General features: G+C 33.7%; 2 protein-coding genes and 1 long non-coding RNA gene across 4 annotated transcripts; all 3 read left to right on the top strand.

The window, feature by feature from the left end:
* The first annotated feature begins 1,509 nt into the window (after positions 1-1,509).
* On the top strand, positions 1,510-2,812 carry LOC110720738. Its single transcript, XR_002511353.1, has 2 exons — positions 1,510-1,907; positions 2,524-2,812. It is a non-coding gene; the product is annotated as an uncharacterized LOC110720738 (long non-coding RNA).
* Positions 2,813-16,794: 13,982 nt separating this feature from the next.
* On the top strand, positions 16,795-22,135 carry LOC110720857 (serine/threonine-protein phosphatase 7 long form homolog). 2 transcript variants are annotated; one of them, XM_021899936.1, is made up of 5 exons: positions 16,795-17,056; positions 19,929-20,835; positions 20,909-20,996; positions 21,087-21,518; positions 21,600-22,135. In XM_021899936.1, the coding sequence occupies exons 2-5, from the start codon at positions 19,934-19,936 to the stop codon at positions 22,041-22,043; spliced, it is 1,866 nt and encodes a 621-aa protein (XP_021755628.1). In that variant the 5' UTR covers positions 16,795-17,056; positions 19,929-19,933; the 3' UTR covers positions 22,044-22,135. The 2 variants fall into 2 exon arrangements, with proteins under 2 accessions (XP_021755628.1, XP_021755627.1); XM_021899935.1 differs by lacking the exon at positions 16,795-17,056 and adding an exon at positions 19,693-19,841.
* On the top strand, positions 17,644-19,693 carry LOC110720673. Its single transcript, XM_021899727.1, has 2 exons — positions 17,644-19,465; positions 19,626-19,693. Exons 1-2 carry the CDS (start codon positions 17,644-17,646, stop codon positions 19,691-19,693), a joined length of 1,890 nt encoding a protein of 629 aa, XP_021755419.1.
* Positions 22,136-22,649: the final 514 nt, after the last annotated feature.

Here is a 22,649-nt window from a genome sequence, read left to right as displayed (position 1 = left end):
TTCAAATTATTATAAATTGACTATGATTGTAACTTGTCATTAATACAAACTTTTGAAGATACTGATGGTCCATTATACTTTGTGTAAGCAATCAAAATAATCACATATATTTGTAAATATTTAAAAAAGTATGTGTGCTGTTTAAACGAGTGCATTTTTCATCTAGCCTAAAATAGGTCCTATAGTGTATTAATTCGAACTTTATTGATTTAAATCTTCTCGGTATGTAGATTACTAGTGAGAATTTGTGATAAAATTATTATTAGAACTCTGTAACCAACACTACAATGTATAATTGAAAAAAAAAATGACATGTATAATACATACTCGGCACGAATTATTTTACTATCTATCACATTAATCATATTATATATGTCACAATAATCATAACCCTTTTTTTCAGTTTAAATGTGTGGAGACATTATTGAATTGGTAATACAGTAGTATAAAGTGAAGTGCATCAACTTTTTGGACGGAGTAACATTAATTTTGTGATAATGGGTGTATAAATTGAACAAAATCATTAGAATTAGTATGTATAATAATACGTAGTATGATCAAACATCACCATAAATTATGTTCAGGATAATTGATGAATGATTGAATGATGATGTTATATCTTTTTGGTATTTTTCGGCAAAAAATGAGCTAACCGGGCCTTGGAGGGGTGTCTGAGAACCTCGAATTTGGGCCTTGAATGGACCTGCAAAATGAACCCCGAGCCCCGGGGGTTGAACCCAGGGCGGAGCCTCCGACGCCCAAGTTAGTTGCCAAACAATGCATATTTTGAGAGGAGTTTAGGAGAGAGAGGTGTTTCATGGTCATCTTAATGTAAGAGTGACCAACCCCCTTTACCTTTGCCCTAAGTAGGGTATATATAGAGGTTATGAGTGGGCTTTTGGACCCAAGCAATGTAAAACTTATTTGGACCTTTTAGGCTCTTTGGTCTTATGAGGCTATAATGGGGCCTACCCATTATAGTACCCAAACAGGTATGATGACGTATGTTCTTTTACACTGCTGAAGTTTGCTTATATACGTCATTTTTAAAATTTAGTTTAATTTATTAATAATTAAGGCTTACCGTTGACCAACTATGTTTAGTACTTGTAATTATTAATTATTATTCAGGGGTCGATTTACATCTAGATCTACCATTAATAAATATAATTTTGTCACTAATCTCACTATTAGGCCTTGGACTAAACATTTTTTTGTCTAAATTTAGGCATCATAACGAAAAGCATTAAATAAATACTGTATTTTTCATACATGCATGACTCAGCTCAATACATCAATCTATTGGTATTTATTATCCACCGCACATTTAAAATTAATTAACAATATCGAATTATAATTCTACAATTCCTTGGATTAATATATATATTGACAAATGACAATACAACTAGACCAAGATTAAAGTAACGCACAATTAATTGAACCACACAAAATTATATACGAAGTACATACTACTACCAGGGAGTGAAAGTAATATGGATTAAAACCAAAAACCAAACTAAACCGAATTGAATTAACAATGTAGTTCGGTTTTTTTCGATTTTCAATTTAGATCGGTTTGAATTTTTGCAAAAATATGGATTTCGGTTCGGTTTCAATTTGGGGCTTCCAAAAACCGAAAACCGAAAATCCAAACCGAAATATATTCAGCCCAAATATCCAAGCCTATCTCCCCTACATATATAAATCAATTAAAACCCTAAATCACTTTTCCGTTTCTCACGTACTCTTTTTCACTTGCGGCAACCCTAAGTCCCTAATACCTTTTTCCTTTTTTCCCTTTCTCACTTCCCTTACGACCACAGACCACTGCTCAGGCGCTCATCCCCTAATCACCGACCACCTCTCCTCCGCTCCACCCTCACCGGCCATCGTCTTCCCTCTAGAAGGTAAGACTCTTCGATTTTCGGTTGTTTTAACTTATTTGTTTTTAATTTTATTGTTGAATAATTTTGATTTTTTTTTTTTTTTTTGGGTGAATATAAACTTGATTTGTTGATTATGCTTCTTCCCTTTCGTTTTAACTTATGTTTTTTTTTTTTTTTTTTTGAAATCATATGATCGAAGGAAAATCGTGGGGTTTAATGGGTTGAATCGTTTTATCTCAGATTTCGCAAGTTTAATGGTTTAATGGGTTGAAATCATATGATCGAAGAAAAATCGTGTGGTTTTTTTTGGGCATTTTTTTGCGTGATCTACTGATCTTTCAGTTTCTAGGTATTAGTTTGATACTTTGATATATTGTGATGTTGTTGTTCTACTGATGTGTTGGTGTGGATAGACAAATAGTGTCAAGTGTCTTGGTCTGTTTAGTCTCTAGGTTTAACGTATTGATGTTGTTCTGCTTCTTTGCATTGCTGCTATGTTGGTCACATTTCATGGATTGATTTGGTTTTTGGGTTTAAGTTGTATTTTGGTTGTTCTGATTTGTTAATGTATCTGCTCTTCGTCTGTGACTCTGTTGATATGCAAATACTTGTATGTTTTTTTTTTCTTTTGATTCAGAATGTCAACAAAATGTTGGTGAAATTGATCCGGAAATGATAGAGATCAACTGATGATGCCTTGCTGCCCTTTGCTGCTGAAGTGTTGGATTACTTGATTTTACTCGTATAATGAATTTGGATTACTTTTATGGACAACATGCAATTACTCTTATGAAAAATTGAGGTTACTCATATATTTAAATGAAGATTACTATTATAAACCAATGTGGCTACACCACATACAAGACTTTCCCTTTTAAAATATAGGCATCTTTGAAGCATTAATCATGCATGACAAATTGACAACATCTACCACCTGGCTTGCTTTGTTTAACATAATTTATTTTTTTTAAAAAAAATATAGAATACATACTTTTTTAAGTGTTCCATTTTAATAAGCACGTATGACCTATGGTACTATTGTGTTGTTATAATGTTAATAACAAAAAATTCAAGTGTTAGATCTATCTAAGACTAGCACATACGGAGTAAAATACTTTCTTTAATATGAACAATGAAGCCTGAAACAATGAAAATTGCATAAATGGGGGTATATATGGCAGTATATGCTCGTAGCATTTATTTTTCTACTACCTCCATTAAATATTATCTATTTGTAACATACATACTAAAAAATGAACGCTAAACATTATCTGCAACATTTTCAAATTTTTTCATTTTTAGTAAATTTAATTTAATGGATAAAATATCGTATCCTTCTATGTTGCAGTGTTGGAGTGTTTCACGTGGAACAAGTAATGGGGCTAATGGATGTAGCCTAAATGTTTCCTTCACTACTGCCTTAAAATATTCAAACCTTTATTTTGTATCGCACTCCTTAGCTCTTCTTGTACCTTTTTCATTGTATTGGGGTTCTTTATTAGCTCCACAAGTACCCAAATTACTCCGCCTGTACTTGTATTTGCACCCCCGACGAAAAGATTCTACAAATATATTCAAATAAAAGTGCACATATCATTGTCGTGCAGGAAAAATCTCCTATAACCTTTGAAACAAAAGAACATCAACTATGTCGTTTCGCGCAGATTCAAGCTTGTCTTTGTGAAGATGTTCGTTAATAATTTTCTCAAAAAGAGCATTTAAGTCTTTAAAAGTTTTCTCAAGCTTAGAGGATTGTCCTATGAGCTTATCAAGAAAACCCCCAAAAGGAACATAATCGGTATAGTACATAGTTGTGAACATTTTTTTCAACTTCATGTAGAAGGCTATAATATTTGCTTCCTAACACATTGTCGTCGTTGTATCTGTCCATTATTCAAACAACAACACAAATTACATATTTACATCATACTCTATAGTAAGGAGAGGGATTAGAAATGTAATATTAAAAAAAGGGAAATTTTTGTCATAAATCACCTTTTGAATTTGAATTTTGTGATGAATCCTCATTTTTCTTGTATAAAAAAAACTTTTAATTACATAATTTGTTTTTTTTTAAACGACCACGTTTAGCCAAATTTTGCCATTTAATTTGACTCATAATTTAGCGTGGCTTCAAAGGTACCTAGGTCTTTTAGAGAAGATTAGGTCTTAGGATTTTTGGAGGTCGTCGGTGGCTGGGTGGTTTTGAGGAAATTCATTGTTTGGGTTTAGGAGAGTTAGCTTTGTAGGGCACCACCAGTTGTGGTTATATGGTTGAAATAGGTGTTTTACTGGCTGGCTAGCTAGTATGTGCCTCGCATGTGGGTGGTCAATGCATGAGAATGGAAGTCAATGCTGGAATACAATATATGGGCTAAAATATATAAAAAAAATTAAATTTCTATATTGCATTAGACTATATGTATACCTTCATCTCTAAGGCCTCGATGTTCACTTCACCTTTAAAAAATAATATTCATCAAAAATAATTTCAGTTCAGTAAAAATAAGTTCAATTCAGTAAAAATAATTTTAGTTCAGTAAAAATCAGGAAGTTTAAAGAATAAATATAATAGAGAATCAGTAAAAATATTTTCAGTTCAGCAAAATTAATTTCAGTTCAGTAAAATTAATTTCAGTTTAGTAAAAATAATTTAAGTTCAGCAAAAATAATTTCAGTTTAGTAAAAATAATTTCGGTTCGGCAAAAATAAGGTGAAGTGAACGGGGCCTAAATTATACCTGTTTAGAATTTTATTGAATCAAATGTAAATACAATACAATAAGCCTACGATAAATATATTTAACTTAAAAAGAATATTTTCACATAATACGAAATACTTGGTTGATTGGTCTTGATATTTATAAAGTTCCGAATTCTAAACAACAACAAGACAAATATCTTGATTCCTCATCTCGGGAAATTCCTCATCGTGTTGATTATGTATGAAAATTGATAAAATGATACCAAGTGAAAATAATTAATAATACTGCTTTATTCACCTAATTTATACTTAATGTATGATTACGACACTAAATTCAGTGTGATCTTGCAAATATATGTGCGTAGTTTCACACATAAGTATGTACCTATTGCAAAAAGGGCGTTTTTTTTTTTAAGAAAAGGTAAGAAAAAATAAACATTAGAAAGCAGATAGATAGTGAAGAAACATAAACGTCTTGCCCAAAGTGATCCTCCCGGAAGTTGAGCATGAAAATCTAAGAACCAATTTGCTCAAATTGACGACTTTGGAAGAAGAAGATAGAGAAGAAACCTCTTGAATCAACCTTGAGACTTCTTCCTGTCGTATTGGAGCGAACGACTCAACTTTCTTAGAGCTTAAGAGATGAACATATAGTATCTTCTTCATTTCTCTCAAATACTTACTATATGGACTAAGGGCTATGTCTAACCCACCATAACTTAGTCTTTTTCCTCCGGCCGATAATGGCCTATTACATAAGTTCTTATCATGTGTTTGCAAGACCTCTGTGGCCAACCTCGCCGATTGAATCACTACCATAGGTTTACTCATCAACCGGAGCGCGATAATTGGTCCATAGACCTTGCCTAACTTGGAATAGTACACGTGAGTATTTGAGGATTCAAACCGGTGAAGGTTTCCTATTAAGGGAAGCCCTTTAGGTCCGGGAGGAGGGCGAAATCGTCGTTTTTTATTATTTTTCGAAAGAATTATTGCAAGAAAGGTGGTAGAGAGAACTGCTAGAAGAAGGAAGAATATTAGCATTGCATTGTATGAGATGATAATTGTAGTAGGGTTTTTTTTTTTCTTGGCTAATTATTCGTGGTCTTATCATGCAACTACAAAAGACTAGAGCTGTGAGTTTTTGACCCGAATCGTTAAATTTGACTGTTTCGAACCAATCGAAAAGGAACTGAACTGTTAAAAACCTGTTTTTTGGAAATCGAAAACCGACCCGACCCAATTTTTTCTAACCTGAAACTAAACTGAACAGAATTTGTGCGAACCGTTACTGATCCGACCCATTATCAAGCCAAACCATTACAACCCAAAACTGAAAACAACCCGAACGGATTACGTCTGAACCCGATAGTAACCCGACCCATTTTGAAACCGAAAAAACCGTTTAAACCAAGCAAAAATCCGATAAACCTAAACTGGTCCAACCCGTAACCCGTTGTGATCAAACCGTTTCCAACCCGTAACCCGTTGAGACCGAACTGTTTACGACCCGTAACCCGTTGAGACCGAATGGTTTACGACCGGTAACCCGTTATGACTGAGTCGTTTACAATCCATAACCCAATATGTTTATGATCTGATCCGTTTCAACCCACTACTCGATAAACCGAGTTTGTTTATGACTTAACTTGATTATAACATGACTCGTTCCTACCCATTATCTGACTAACTCAACTCGATAATGATCCGACTCGATTTTAACCCAATATGATTTGGACTGAAACCCGCTTCAAATTGGGTAACCTCGTTTTCAAACCGACCAAGTTCAATCCAAACCGATTATGACCTAAACCGATAATGATTGGACCCCCGATTTCACCCGATCTATTTTGAACCAAAACCCATTTTCAAACCGACCCGGTTTAACCCAAACTGATTATGACCTGAATCGATTACAACTCGACCCGATTAGAACCCGAACTGTTTTGAACCAAAACCCACTTTAAACAGGCTAAACCCGTTTTCAAACCGATCCGGTTCAACCCAAACTGATTATGACCCGAACCAACTATAACCCGACCTGATTAGGACCCGACCCAATTAGAAACTGCAGTAAAAAAAACCAAACCGAACTGACCTGATGATTTTCAAAACCGACCCAAACCAACCTACAAACCATTTCAATCCGTTATAAACCGACCCGTTATAATCCGAAACTGATAAACCCAACCCAAACCCGAACTGTTTATCTAAATTGACACCCTTACGAAAGACTATATATAGTAAAAGGTAACATGTTTTTTTTTTCTTTTTTCTTTTTTTTTTTTTTTTTTTTTTGAGGAAAAACATGTTTTTAATATATATTGTCGATCATATATGCCATTTTCATCTATGTGGTATAGTTTGATTGGTTATATGTGATGTAATTGATTAAAAAACTATACTTCCAACTTGTAGTATAGTTACTCGATTAAATCAAACTGGGTGAATATTCATCTCCAAAAATAAAAATGTTATTGCAGTTTATCTATATACTTTGTATATGACGACATATGAAAATAATTGTAATTTTAAAAATTGTGATTTTATACTAATTTCATTTCAATCAGTATAAAATGACATATTACTAATTTAAATAATTGTATAAAATGACATCAATATATATATATATATATATATATATATATATAATTTATTATAATTATAATATTAAAACAGACACCAGGAATGACACGTATATATATATTTGTGATTATAATTTTATAAGTTATACACAAAATATTCACCTACTATAATTCACAAAATATAGTTCTGTGTTTTTTCCCTCCAAAATCCCCTTCTCTGTTTTTCCTTTTTTTTTTTTTTCTTTTTTTAGCCAATGACATTAATTACCTACTATAAGTTATACACAAAATATTCACCAAATCATATAATATATTTGTGATTATATTGATTCATATACTTTCCGTTTCTATAATTAATATTTTCCATTCTATGTAATTTTAGACTACATATCTAATATAATATTAAATAAATATAGAGTTTTCAAATTTTTACTATACAAACCTAACGTAAAATTAAATTAACTTATATCAAAAAATATACATCTAAAAGTTAAAAAATATTTTCCAACGAAAATTTATGCTATTATAATAATAATAATATAATAATAATTAAAGATTTTTGTGAATACGATAGGTAAAACATGCATGTACTTCGTATTAGATTGTAGCTACTGAAGCGAAAGGTATGACAAGAAAATTCTAGTTTTTTTCTCTACAGGAGATAAAAAATGAATGAGTCAACTTCTCTTACATAGTTATGTGGAGCAATATTCATTTATTTTTCAATTGATAAAATGAATTTATAAAAAAAAAATACAAATAACTTAAAATACTATTCAAATTACGTTCCTTTATTTATGTATCGACTATTAGTAAATGAGCCCTTTATTAGTAATTGAATTATATTTTTTTTTCCTACAGGATTAGTAATTTAATTTATAAACCGTGCATCGCACGGACACTATTCTAGTTTTAGTATAAAAATGGACACATTACTAAATCGCTAATTTAAATGACATATTACTGAATTTAAATTTAATGTCATAAATTTATATGTCATAAACTTTTATGACATAAAATGACATATAAATTTTATACTATAAAAATTTATGTCATAATATTTTTTTTTTGTGATTAAATGACATAAAATCTTTATTACATAAAATGACATATTTCTAAGTTTTTATACTATAAATGGCATAAAATACAATTAAAATTTTATGTCTTTTAATGTCATTTGGTAATATGTCATTTTATGTCTTACAAATTTTATGACATAAAATGACATATTACTAACTGACATAAAATGACATATTACTAAATTTAAATTTTATGTCATTTTATACTCTAAAATGACATAAAAAATTTATACTATAAAATGACATGATACTATAAAGTTTATATGTTAAAAAAATTAAATTTATATGTCATAAAAAAATTATATGTCATTTTAAAATAATTTTATGTCATTTAGTAAATTTAATTAAGATTTAATAATATGTCATTTTATACTTGTTTAGTAATATGTCATTTAAATTAATATAAAATCACAATTATTTAAATTAGTATAAAATTACAATAATTAAAAATCAACCAATAAAAAATGAGTATTATGGTAGTCATTGTAAGGATGCATTTCATAGAATTTTAAATACATATATCGCGATTAAAATAAACATCTCTAAAAAGTAAAAGAATGTTATTTTGAATGTAGTAATCATTTATTGTCCCTCCATTCTAATTTGGTTGATTAAAGGTGAACAAAAGAAGATAGGTTTAATTTTTATTTAATTATGTGGTCCTAACTAAAAATTATAAATAAAAATTGTATTTACTGACAAATATTTTATGATAAACATACAACTCTTGTTAGAACTTTAATTTATTTAGGGACGGAGAGAATTAGATAAAATAGTACAGTTTACTTACTTCGTATATTAGTTTTAGATCTTTTAATATTCAATAATATTAAAACCAAGCTAAACTATATTCTTTTGGTGTTACAAGTTAAAACTCCATACATTATCTTAAGAGTAATACTAGTAAGATTTTACTAATTAAGGACGGATAGGTAGGGTTTTTGTTTTCACTTGACTTATTAGTCTTCACCAATCTTTTTAATATCGCATCTTAAAATAAATATTGTATAAAAAATAAAATATAATTAAATAAAAGTGTTTTTAGCCAAATAAGAACCATGTACATATCAATTGGAAGTACTAACTCAACAGCCTAAACCCTTGGAAATGGGTTAAAGCCCGAAAATAAAGATTAAGGGAATTTTCACCCTTTAATTGGTCTAGGGCTTGATAAATCCATCAAGCTTGAGGCCTAAAATACAAAACTTTAGTTGATCTTTAATTTGATCTGTTAAAGAGGAATATACTTATATATTGGTCAACATTAACAAATCAAGTAAGATTCCATTCCTAAATCAACTGATACCAAAAAAAAAAAAAAAAAAAAAACTGATACCACATGGACTAGTACAGCACCCATTATACTTTCGTACAATATATACTCTTCCTTTGATTTCAATTTGAAATAAATTAATTTTATGTCATATATGGGTATTTTTTTTTTTACTTATATTAGGTGCCTTTTTTAATTTCTTTTTTGATATGGAGGCTAATCAGATTTCAAGCCTCATAATTTTTTATTCTAATATTTATCGGTCAAACATTTAGGAGTAAAGGGAATGATAGGGAAATTCTTTACCCCCAAACATCCTTATTTGACAAGATTCGAACATTAGATCTCTAGCATTTAAGCTAAGCAATTAAGCATCTTACCAAGTGGACTTACATTAGGTGCTTGATAATAGTAATTATTTTTTGCTAGAAAATGACTAGCATGATGTTACCTATTGATTTTTTTTTTTTTTTTTTTTTTTTTTTTTGACAGGACCTATTGATTTTATATACTACGTGTGTACGTATATGTTCAAACTCTTTTAAGTCATATTTTCTGTGGTCCACGCGGCTGAGGAAAGGGCAAATGCTTATTACACAAGTGTAAGGGTTAATTAAAATAAAGCTAAACATTAGTTATTTACCTAATCTACTCTTTTTTTCTTCAAATTAAAACATTTATTTGTTCAAACTACAATCACGTTGTGAAACTTAAAACTTTTTTTTTTGTCTATATTTGGACTTTTCAAAGTCTTTGTTTCTCTTTTTGTAGTAGTATTTTTTCAAGATCCAAACACATTGTAGAACTTAAATAATTATTTTGTGTATAATTATTTTTTAGACTTTTCAAAGTCTTTATTTAAGATACAATCGATCACATTGTGAAAATAACCGTATATTTTTTTTTATCAATTTCTGTTAAAGCTGTCACCAATATGTAAACATTAAAAAGATTGTAAGAATAGGCAAATTTTTAAACAGGGAAGGAAAGCTGTGCATGCAAAATGCAAATAGGTAAAACTTACTTGTTAGTACTAATACTGCATCAAACCACACAAAATATTCCTAGAAGAGATTGAATAAATTTGGTAATTTCCAACTCAATCTTTTAATAAAACTAGCTACATCATCTCAGAGTGTAGAAAGTGCCCACTTTGTGGGAATAACAGAAATATTTGAGTTTAGTCTAGTATTGATAGAGTATTTTGTAATTACTTTATTATTTAGGTTAATCAAATGAAACTCATCCTAATGGCTACAACGACATATTCAAGATTTCTAGTGAAATAATGTGCATGCAAGAAATACCCCACTATAGAAAGTAACCGTAGTCTGATAAAGGAACACTTTTATTTGAGTTATTTTGTTGTGTGTTTATAAAATAACTTAAATTTAATAGCATTCGTTAGTTGGTCTCAGCATATAATTTCAAAATAATTTTTTTATTGAATTATATATACAAAATTTAATGGCTAAATTGGTGTGTTGAAAAATAAAAATTTAAAATAGTACATCTCTCGTTACATACATACATACATACATACATAATGTATATATGTAGAAGACCTTACAGTTTATACCACAACTTTTTTAATTTAATCTTGATATGCATATTATGAGAGAATGAATAATGTTTTATATTCATGGGAGACTATTACAAAATATATAAACACGCCTAAGATGCTAATTATGTAATGTACAGCTAGAGAATCAATAGCAATAAAAGTCTAAGAGAAAATATTATACAAAGAAGATAGTATGCGTCAATCTAGACTTATAGAAGTCAAAGATATGAGCAGATAATTGGGAATGAAATCAGCCTTTAATTTGCATATCATGATATTATTCTCTACATATTAAGGGCAAAAAAAAATAGTATGCATATTAAAGTTTCATCAAAAAATTTATTATTGTCGATTTTAAAAGTCATTTCATATTTTACATGCAGGTGTGTCACACATTTGTAAAAGAGCCAGCGTGACAAGGTCACAAACTCTAATCTTATCCACCCTTGTTTAAAAGTGGAATATCTAGTTTGGATATATTTCCATTACATACCTTATAATGTTTATTGATCACCAACTCATTTTAGGTATGATTTGGCCAGTAACTTCATTTACTTGTACTTCCTCTATTTCTAAAAGTTCGACTCACTATGCAATTGTGCGGTCTCCAATTAACATCTTTAACCATGAATAACTCCGGTTGTATATAAGTGAAAATTGTAAAATTGTTGATATTTGAATTATTTATAATAAGGGGAATTTAATAAGATCTCACGTTCTATTTTATTTCAATTGTATAGTTCATAAAATGTGGTCAAAGTTATTTTATTTTGACCACATGAATAGTAAGTGAGTCGAATTTTCAGAAACGGATGTAGTATATATTATCAGTAACCACAGCCACAAACTTGCATAAGATATTTTACATAATACTTTGTCCATAGTAAATAGCCTTAATCACAGAATTTAATCTAAGATGATAGTAAGAGACAAGAGATGAATGAAACATGCATGTATGATTTCAATTTCTTTGCTCTTAGAATTTTTTTGCTACCAAGCAAAGTTGTTGTTTCTTATGCATAATAAGACCAGGGAGCACATTGGTGTCATCAATGTCTTCCATGTTTAAACCAGCAGGCAATTTCCAATCAAAAGAGTATAACAAATTGGCTAGCACAAGCTCAAGGCTCGCTAGACCAAGATTCGCGGCAGGGCACATTCTTCTTCCACCCCCGAAATGAATCATTGACATTGCTACGCTCCCTTTCAAATGCATTGAACTCCCTATAAACCTCTCTGGCATAAATATTTCCGGGTCTTTCCAATATTTTGGGTCTCGTCCAATAGTCCATGCATTAAGAATTACTGTCGTATTGGGTAAAATATCATAGCCTTCAATGATGCTTTTACAAACTGTTCACGTGGAATAAGTAATGGGGATGGTGGATGTAATCTAAACGTTTCCTTTAAAACCGCTTTGAAGTATTCAAGCTTTGGGAGATCGTCTTCCATTATACAACCTTTAATTTGTACCGCGCTCCTTAGCTCATCTTGTACTTTTTTCATTGGAATGGGATTCTTTATTAGCTCTGTAAGTACCCAAATTATCCCAGTTGTTGTGGTATTTGCTCCTCCACTAAAAAGATTCTGCAAATTGAATACATCAATTTTGATTTGTATGTACAAATATGTATAAAAGAGCGATGGTATTAAAGTAAAGATAGTTTTTGTGCAAAACTTCAAACTTAAAAGGAAAATATTGCACTTGAAAATATTGGAGTAATTATTTATATTAGGTGTAATATTTATTTTAAAAGATATTACATTTTCAGTTCACTATATAGTATTACATCACATTTGTTAAGCTAAGAAAAATCTAGTTTGACCAAACTTAAACACTATATATCTAGCCCTAAAACCAATTTTTTATTACCAATTTCCCATTCATCCGATGTAAAACAATTTTTTTCAACTTTACTTTAAAGATCATACTAAGGTTACTAAGATTTATATTAGTTGTGGATGGAAATCTCGATTTGTGGGGAGACATCCAATTTCTTTAAGGCTTGAGATGCAATGAGAAGATTTTTATAATAAATAAGATGAGAAGAATTAATGTGCAAAATGTTTTATATTTTTTAACTGTACTAAATGTGCAAATTTTCATTTTTGAGTTGACAACATTAATCACTTTTCTAGAAAAATGATAAATCTGCACATCAAATCTGAGTAAAATAAAATTGCACATCTGGAAAAAATTTGCACATTAATTTAAAAAATTATATATGCCTATAAAATCATTCTCATCCTTCTCACTTGAAATATATATATATATATATATATATATATATATTTGTATCGGTGAAACACTTACCATTAAAATTGCTTTAATATGGTTCATTGTGAGCTTATACGCAAAGGAAGTATCATTCATGAGGCGGAGCAGAACGTCAACTATATCGTCTTGCTCCGATTCAAGCTTGTTTGTGTTAAGATGGTCGTTAATAATTATCTCACAAACCGAATCTAAGTCCTTAAAGGTCTTCTGAAGCTTAGAGGATTGACCATTGAGTTTATCAAGCACACCCCCAAGAGGAAAATGATCACTAAAGAAGAAGGTTGTGAACATCGTTTGGATTTCGTGTAGAAGGCTATAGTATTTGCTTCCTAACTCTTCTTTGTCGTTTTATCTGTGTATTTTCAAACAACAAACGCAGCAATATTATTTTATAGAATTGAGGCTGTAACTTTTTTATTTTTCAATCTCTTAGATAGTTAGATTTTATGGAGTATATATTATGTAATAGTACTGAATGGATGGGATGTAAATGAAAAAAGGCTGTATATTTTTCCACATTTAATTTGGTTAATGAAAAGATTTGATCAAAGTAATGCAATGTTTAGTTAATAAATAGTAGAGCTGATGTCATTCTATGGATTTAATTCATCACTAGTTTTCACTTATTAATATTTTTGCTTTATAAAAATAACTTCAAATATTACATGGTTTAGTACGTTATGAGTAAGATTTCCAATGTATGATGATGAAGTTATGAGATCATTTAAATTTAATTAAATAGCCAAAGGAAGAGTGACATAGCACCTATACTATTTTCAGACTTTTTTTTATATATATAAACGAGCCTTTTGACATGTGCATGCACAATTGTCTATAGTATAAAATATACCCATATATATTTTTTTAAAATTAATACTTTTATTAGTAAAATGAATGGTTTAGAAAAGAGAAGGGGTGGTAATTAAGTATATACTTGTAGATTTAATTAATTTTGGAGAATATGATCGAGTATAAAACATATTTCTAGGTCTTAACCACCAGCTTAAGCAATTCACCTCTCCTTTCAAAGTGGAATATTAAGCACAGGGTATAAGGAGGCCCCATGCTAAGCTTTTGGTTGAGTTGGTCCTTTAACAAATTTGAAGGAAAGTAAAATGAACTAAACAATATTAATACATTTATTTAATTAAAGCTATTTTTTTTTTCTTTTCTAAACATTTATGTTAGAAAGAGAATAAAGAATATTAAAGGAGGTGATATATGGCAAGTGGTTTGTGTTTTAATAGGAAAAAACTTATGTGGACCTGAGGTCCATACATGCCAAGCAACGTTTTGTTGAACATAATGACCCTTACTAATATAGTAGTGATTTTTATTAAAACTTATGTGACCTTTAATATTATTGTAAAACTGAAAGGTACTACACACGTGTCATCCGACGTTACGTTAGACATAGTGACCCTAATTTTAATATAGTAACCTTAATTATTCATACTGATCAGTATATTAAAACTTTCATTAAGAAAAATATACCCCTTATGACCTTTATAAAAACACGATAATTTTATTTTAACATAATAATAATCTTTATTTTAATAGAGGACCTTCTTTTTAATTAATAAGGTCTATATAAGAGTTGGTAATTTTGATATACATTAGGTATAGATAAAATGGATAAACCCACAAAAGAGAGATTGTTAATTAGTCCTTCTATCATGATACTCGCATGGGCACTCATCTACATGCAAATACGAATCAGGGTCATACGTACCTCTTGCCAAACATGATCCTGCTAGAACTTGAGCTTGCATAATTGAGAATCAATTGACTCAAATTGACGACTTTAGAATCAAAAAATAGAGAAGAAACCTCTTGAATCAACCTTGAGACTTCATCCTGCCGTATTGAAGCGTACGAATTGACCTTCTTAGAGCTTAGGAGATGAACAGTTAGTATGTTCTTCATCTCTTTGGAATAATCACTATATGGACTTAGGCCTACGTCTAACCCACCGTAACTTAACCTTTTTCTTCCGACCGTGAATGGTCTATTACAAAAATTCTTATCTTGCCTTTAAAAGACCTCTTGGCCCAACTTTGCCGATTGTATGACAACCATAGGTTTATTCATCAGCGGATCGCGAAAATCGGGCCATAGGTCTTGCCTAATTTGGAATAGTAGACTTGAGTGTTTGAGGGTTCAAACTGGTGGAGGTTTCCAATTAAGGGAAGCCCTTTTGGTCCAAGAGGAGGGCGAAATCGTTGTTTTTTACCATTTTTGAAAAGTGTTGCAAGAAAGATGACCGAAAGAGCTGCCAAAAGAATGAAGAGGACTAACATTTTGTTTTGAAAACTAGTATTGAAGTACTCCGTAATTTATTTATTTTTTCGCTAATAGTTCATGTGATTACCATGCAACTACGCAAGACTATTTATAGACTTTATAGTAAGATGTAACATATATTTTTATCCCGCTTGCCATTTTTAAATAAGAATATCACATTTGCTTTCAAATTCGATTTTGTGGATTCTAATTTTTTTTTTTTTTTTTTTGAACAAATGTGAATTCTATGTAATTGGCAATAAGGTAGTTGATTTAAAAAAATATACTTGTACGTGTATCAAGCTAGTAGTATACAGTGACTCAAAATAACAATTTTTTTTTTTTAGTTCTGATGATGCATTCATCAATAATTATAAAACTAAAGTCTGCTAGACTCTAATTTATTAGGGTTTTGACCTAATAATACACATTTAACTAATTGGGTGGAAGTTAATCTTTCAACAAATGAGCTAGCCCCAATTAAAACCCAATTATAAAAAAAAAATTGTTTATATAGTGGCATATTTGATATTATTTGTCTGGGAGTTTGTGTTGAATTGTTATAATATAAAAGTATACTCTTCTGCTGATGTGGATTGAAATGGAATTGATATGGAATGGTTTTCTCCATTAAATTAGTAAACGTTTTTGAGAAAATTCAGGCAAATTCAATTAGAGTTTATCGTTTCAGCTTCTTTGCGATTTATCATCCATAATCTTTGTAAATTCAGCTTTTGTTTCTTCACCTTCTCGTAACTACTATTTTTAACGTAATCATTGAATAATCGTCCTGATTTTATAAGAAGAAGAAGAAGAAAAAAAAAAAAACTGAAAAAGAATTGGTCTGATACAAAATATTTAATCAATTGCTGATGTCATTGCTAACTGGTTATGATAGTGTTGCTGACGTAGTTGCTGATGTCATTGACACTTTTAATATTGAGCTCTTTCCCAAATTAAGGTCAAGAAGAACCGCAATTCCCAAATTGCAGCCAAAGTTTTAAGAATTCCCAAAGTACCGTCCACGTCACCGGTTCAGGGGGAAGAAATTTTAAATCCGGTCTACAGCAAAACTGCTACCTGAAGTAGCGGTTTTTACTAATAAACCGCTACTTCAGGTAGCGGTTTCTTTTTAATAAACCGCTACTTCAAGTAGCGGTTTTCTAGCAGGTATAATTTCCCGATTTCACTTTCCTCTTTCATTTTCGTCTTCTCACCAAAATCCCATCCACGCCTTCCACCAAAATCACACCTCCTTCAACGGAAGCCGGCGCAGCCAAGGAATCCACCGACGCCGCCGGAGCATTCCTCAGCAACGAAGGCCGCCGCTGTTGACGCCGAGGGTTCGACTTTAGTGGTCGGCTTCGCTAATTTCAGAAGAAACGTGCTGATCTTCTTGTTTGTGGTAAGTGCCCTAATTATTTTTTGTATTCAGTTATTGGGTTTGTTGTTGTTATTGAGTTTGTTGTTGTTATTGAGTTTCAGAATTGTATGTATGTGTTGTTGTTGTTGGTTTTGGTTGTGTTGTTGTTGTTGTTGTTAGTGTTCTTGTTTATTGTTGTTGTTATTGAGTTTCGGTTTTGGTTGTGTTGTTGTTGTTAGTGTTCTTGTTTATTGTTGTTGTTATTGAGTTTCAGAATTGTATGTATGTTTGTGGTTGGTTTTGGTTGTTGTTGTTGATTTACTTACCTTACATATAACCCTTGTAGAATTATTAATGGTTTCGATCACATTACTCAGTTTAGGTTGCTATAATTGCTGATTTTGAAAGTGAAAATAGAGCTTCTATACACAAAGGACATGAGCTCAAAGTACATGTAGTCATGACTTATGCCCATGTTGAGCTTCAAGAGGTATTAAGACCTTCATAGCTCAGTTTAGGTTGCTATAATTGTGTAGTTTGCTTGCTTGATGTTAGGACATTGCCACACTGTTAATGAATTTTTGCAATCTAATATCTTTGATTAATAATGGGCTTTTCTAGAATGAAACATGGAGGTTCCGAACTACCCTCTATATTGCTATTGGGGTGGAGAAATTGTCCACAAAGATAGCGATATAACGTATAGGGGTGGGAATCAAAAATTTGTGTTTGTACATTCTGCGATGACATATTCACAAGTTCTGAACAAGCTATATGAAGAATTGAGTGTTGATCCTAGAGGTGTGGAGTTGAAGGTGGTTATGCGTTATCCTATGGCTGGGGCATATGTTGCAATTCCGTTAAATGACGACAACGCTGTTAGAGCTATGTGGATTGCTGTGACTCAGAGTTCTTCTGTTGCAATGCAATTGTTCATTGAACAAGTTCCAAAGGAGCCAGTTGTGCAAACTAACACTGGTTCCTTTCCGGGGATGGATTTTTTTGGTAGTGTGGATCAACCGTTTTCCACTGGTGTTCAAAGTGTGGGCATAGGGTCATTCACAAGAATGCTTGTTGATCCACATTATGTCAATGACCATCTCTCACAGTTTAGGTCTCCGGCCTCATCGCCTAATGTTGGAACCTCGACAAGCACACAACCACAAGGCATTCTTGATTCTCTTGACCCAAACAATGTTGATGTATTTGGCGATGCAGAGATGAATGACACTGATGAAGATGATGATGAAGAGGTAATTGAAGCTCGTGATAAGGCAATTAAAGGAAGCGCCCCCACTTCAGACTTCAATGAAGTGGCGCAAGTTGATCCTCGTTTGAATAACTCATGGATGTCTTGGTTAGGAAATGAGACATATAACAATGGGGGGGAATTTGAGGTTGGTCAGCAGTTTGACTCATTGCAACAACTGAAAGATGTTGTGAAATCTTACTCCATAGCTAGAAATCAAACAATTCGAGTTGTGGAGGCAGAGCCAGAGAAATATGTTGTTGAGTGCAAGAGGAAAGAACAATGTAGTTGTTCATGGAGGCTTAGAGGAGTGAAAGATCCAACACTCTCTACGTTTAAAATTTTGAGGTACAACGGCCCTCATGCAAGTAACTGTGTTGGTGACATCGACTCGGGAGATCATAAGCTACTGACTTCCGAGTTCGTTTGCAATGCTCTTCTAGATGTCATTCGCGTTGATCCTTCATTGAAAATCAAGACAATGGTGCAACTTGTGAAAGAGAAATTTGATGGATTCCAAATAACCTACAAGAGAGCATGGCTAGCGAAACAAAAGGCAATAAAACTCATTTATGGGGGTTGGGAGGGTTCATATGAACAGTTGCCTAAGTACATGCAAGCTCTCAAGGAATCAAATCCTGGAACTGTTGTTGAGTGGAGGTTGTTAGAGTGTACGGTTCCTGGAACACATGTTTTTCAACGAGTCTTTTGGGCATTCAAGCCATGTATTGATGGATTCCGTCACTGCAGACCCCTTATCACCATTGATGGCACTCATTTATATGGCAAATACAAAGGCACTCTACTCATTGCTATGGGAACGGATGCCAATTTTCAACTATTCCCCCTTGCTTTTGCGGTTGTCGAAGGAGAGAACAATGATAGTTGGTCTTGGTTCATGGCTTGTATTCGTGCTCGAGTTACAGATAGGAAAGGGCTATGTGTGATATCTGACAGACATGCTGGTATTTTAGCAGCAATGGAAGAAGTTGGAAGTGGTTGGGAGGAGCCCAATGCCTACCACAAGTACTGTACACGACACTTGGCTTCTAATGTGAACTCAAAATTTAAAAGTGTCGTCATAAAGAACCTCTTTGGCAAAGCAGCTACTGCAAGGCAGAAGAAGAAGTTTGATTACTACATCAACAAAATTGGTGACTTGAATGTAGAGGCCCGTAGGTACTTGATGGAAATTCCGTACAGTAAGTGGTCCATTCATCATGATGGTGGTTTCAGGTTTGGTGTGAAGACTACAAACATGTCGGAAGTTTTCAACGGAGTCTTAAAGGGGGCTCGATGTCTCCCGATAACCGCTTTAGTGCAAATGACCTTTTTCCGGGTTAACTCCTATTTTGCAACTAGAAGAAGTTGGAGTAAAAGAAGACTTGAAGAGGGCCATGAGTTATCGGAAAAGGCTAACCCAGATTTGAAAAGAGGCCCAGGCCGACGGTCCACTAGAATTCGAAATGAAATGGATGAGCGTCCCAATCGTGTGAAGAAGGCATGCAATGTTTGTCGGCGACCTGGGCATAACAAGAAGACATGTCCTACTCTTATTGGTGGATTTGGATCATCTGGGTAACATGATTAATTATATATTCTTGTTTAATATTTATGTTTTTTCTCGAACGATTAACATTAATTCAATTTTTTGTTATCGTGTAGGTCCCATGGAGCCGGTGATTCGTCCAGGCCCAGTTGATCCATCTGTTCTACGCTTGCAGACTTCCCATAGGAGCCACGATGTTTGGAGTGGCGTAGCTGATAGAGTTCTCTCAGTTAGGGAGCATATGGTCAGCGTGGGACGTGAGTGGAGGGTAGATGGCGGAGTACTAGAGTACGTTAGGCTTGCTGGGTTTTACGGTGTACATAGGATTTTGGGAGGAGGGTTTTTGCTTGATCGATCTCTTCTTACGGTGTTGGTTGAGAGGTGGAGGCAGGAGACACATACTTTCCACCTAGTGGTAGGTGAGGCCACCATTACTTTACAGGATGTCTCCGTCCTGTTAGGTCTGAGAGTGCACGGCCCTCCTGTCATTGGACCTCCATTTGAGGGATGGCATGACCTAGTTGAGGAGTTGCTGGGAGTTCGACCTGGCCATGATGATAACGGTAAGCCGTTTCTGGAGGGATCTACTTTGAAGTTGACGTGGCTCAGACGTCACTTCTCACAGATGCCAGAGGGAGCTGATGACTTGACAGTTCAGCGCCATAGCCGTGCTTACATTCTCACTCTCATGGGATCTATTCTGTTCGCCGACAAGAGTGGCGATGCTGTGTCACTCTACTACTTGCCGTTCCTTCGAGACTGGGGGACAGCTTCGACCTACAGCTGGGGGAGTGCGACTCTTGGTTTTTTGTATCGGCAGCTATGTCGAGGATGTCAGCGAGATTCAAGACAGATTGGAGGCCCGCTCATCCTACTACAGTTGTGGTCGTGGGAGCATATTACTATTGGCCGACCATACATTAGGAGGCCTCGAGATCCGCCACAGGAGGACCCTGAGGCTGAGGATGAGGATGACATTTTGGGGACTCAGCATCAGCGAGGTGTTGACCCTTTGGCGTGCAGGTACAATGTTTGCTTCAAGTTCATGTTCTTACAATTCTATCTTTCAAGAATTATTATTAACATGTCTTTACAGGTGGTTACGTGTCCATCTATCGTGTGCGCATACTGCTTCTGGACTACCATACTACAGAGATGCGTTTGACCATCAGCGCGAGGACCAGGTACAATCGGTGTTTCTTTTTTTTTTGTGCATTGTATTTCTTCCATTATGTTAGTCATATACATGTTGACATACTTGTTTTGGGAATTAGATGATTTGGCAGCCATATACTGAGGCGGTGATGGATCGACTTCCGGAGATTTGTCGCTCAGACATGCACATTTGGCGTTCACGGGCACCTCTGATATGCTTTGACGTCGTTGAGTTCCACCTCCCAGACCGAGTCCTTCGTCAGTTCGGGTTAGACCAGCCGATCCCACAGGATATAGACACGGACGTTGCTCTACACAGGAAGGATCGAAGGGGACAGCGTAATTGGGAGATTCGGCATTCGGACCATGTACACGAGTGGAGTCGACGAGAGGCATTAGTCGTCCAGGGATACCCGTTCACTGGGACTTCTTCCCCGGCCATGACAGAGTACATGGCTTGGTACCGTCGCATCACGAGACTGGTCATTACTCCACCTTCGCAGGAGCGCCCCCCGAGTCATTACCAGCCAGCTACCTCGGACCTCCTGCTTGTATGAACTTCACTTCATTTCAATCTAGTTCTTACGTTTTTTATTTCATTTTACTAACATTACAACTACACTTAAATGTAGGCACATGCATTTGCTGATTTGCACGTCCAGCTATCGGGAGCTACTGAGACCATCTCCCACTTGCCACCAGAGACGGCTATACCATTTGCCATACAGACGATGCAGGGTTTTACATCATTTTGTGGCCAAACCTTGTCTAGGGTGGGGCAGTCACACCTTATTCAGCAGCCTCGACCGTCCACGTCTTCATCTTCTACTGTGCACACTATGCCGATCAGACCACCACCTCATCGTGGAGGCCATTCAGCACGTGCCTTCCGTCCACCGACTCCTTCTCAGCATACTATCATGACATCTCCTCCACTAGTGCATCGCCAGTATCAGAGAAACCGACGGCGTAGCAACACTACGTCTGGGGTTGGAGTTGGCCTGGATGACATTCCAGAGGAGACAGCTGCATCATCTTCATCGTCACCTCATGGGAAGAAGCAACGCCCGAGCTAAGTGTATATTTTGGAACTAAACTAATTTTTTTGTAAATGCTTAGAATTGGATTTTGTTATATTTAATCAATTGAAAAATATTCGACTTTGCAATTTCGACTTCCTTAGATCTTCATAAACTTGTTATTTATGGTGGTTGTGTTGAAAATATGCTATATATCTCATGTTTTACAGGTACACAACTTGCAGGTTTTTTTTTTGAGTGATTATGCAAGTTTGAAAAAAAAACCAGTCCAGGGTAAACCGCTACTTGAAGTAGCGGTTTTCCAAAATAAACCGCTACATTAAATAGCGGTTTTTTGTAAACAAACCGCTACTTCAAGTAGCGGTTTTAAACTAAAAAACCGCTACTTGAAGTGGCGGTTTATTGCAAAGAAACCGCTACTTGAAGTAGCGGTTTACCCTGGACCGGAAAAAAAAAACCGGTTTTTTAACCAGTGCTTACGTGGACGGTACTTTGGGAATTCTTAAAACTTTGGCTGCAATTTGGGAATTGCGGTTCTTCTTGACCTTAATTTGGGAAAGAGCTCTTTAATATTGCTATGTTGACGTCATTAGGTGTCTGATTGTATAATCACAGAATATAAAACTATTTTTTAAAAATGCT

This window comes from Chenopodium quinoa, unplaced genomic scaffold (assembly GCF_001683475.1).
Source record: "Chenopodium quinoa cultivar QQ74 unplaced genomic scaffold, ASM168347v1, whole genome shotgun sequence".
NCBI classification, from domain to species: domain Eukaryota; kingdom Viridiplantae; phylum Streptophyta; class Magnoliopsida; order Caryophyllales; family Amaranthaceae; genus Chenopodium; species Chenopodium quinoa.
Note: the sequence above shows the minus strand (reverse complement) of the source record. Positions and strands in the feature narration are given on the sequence as shown.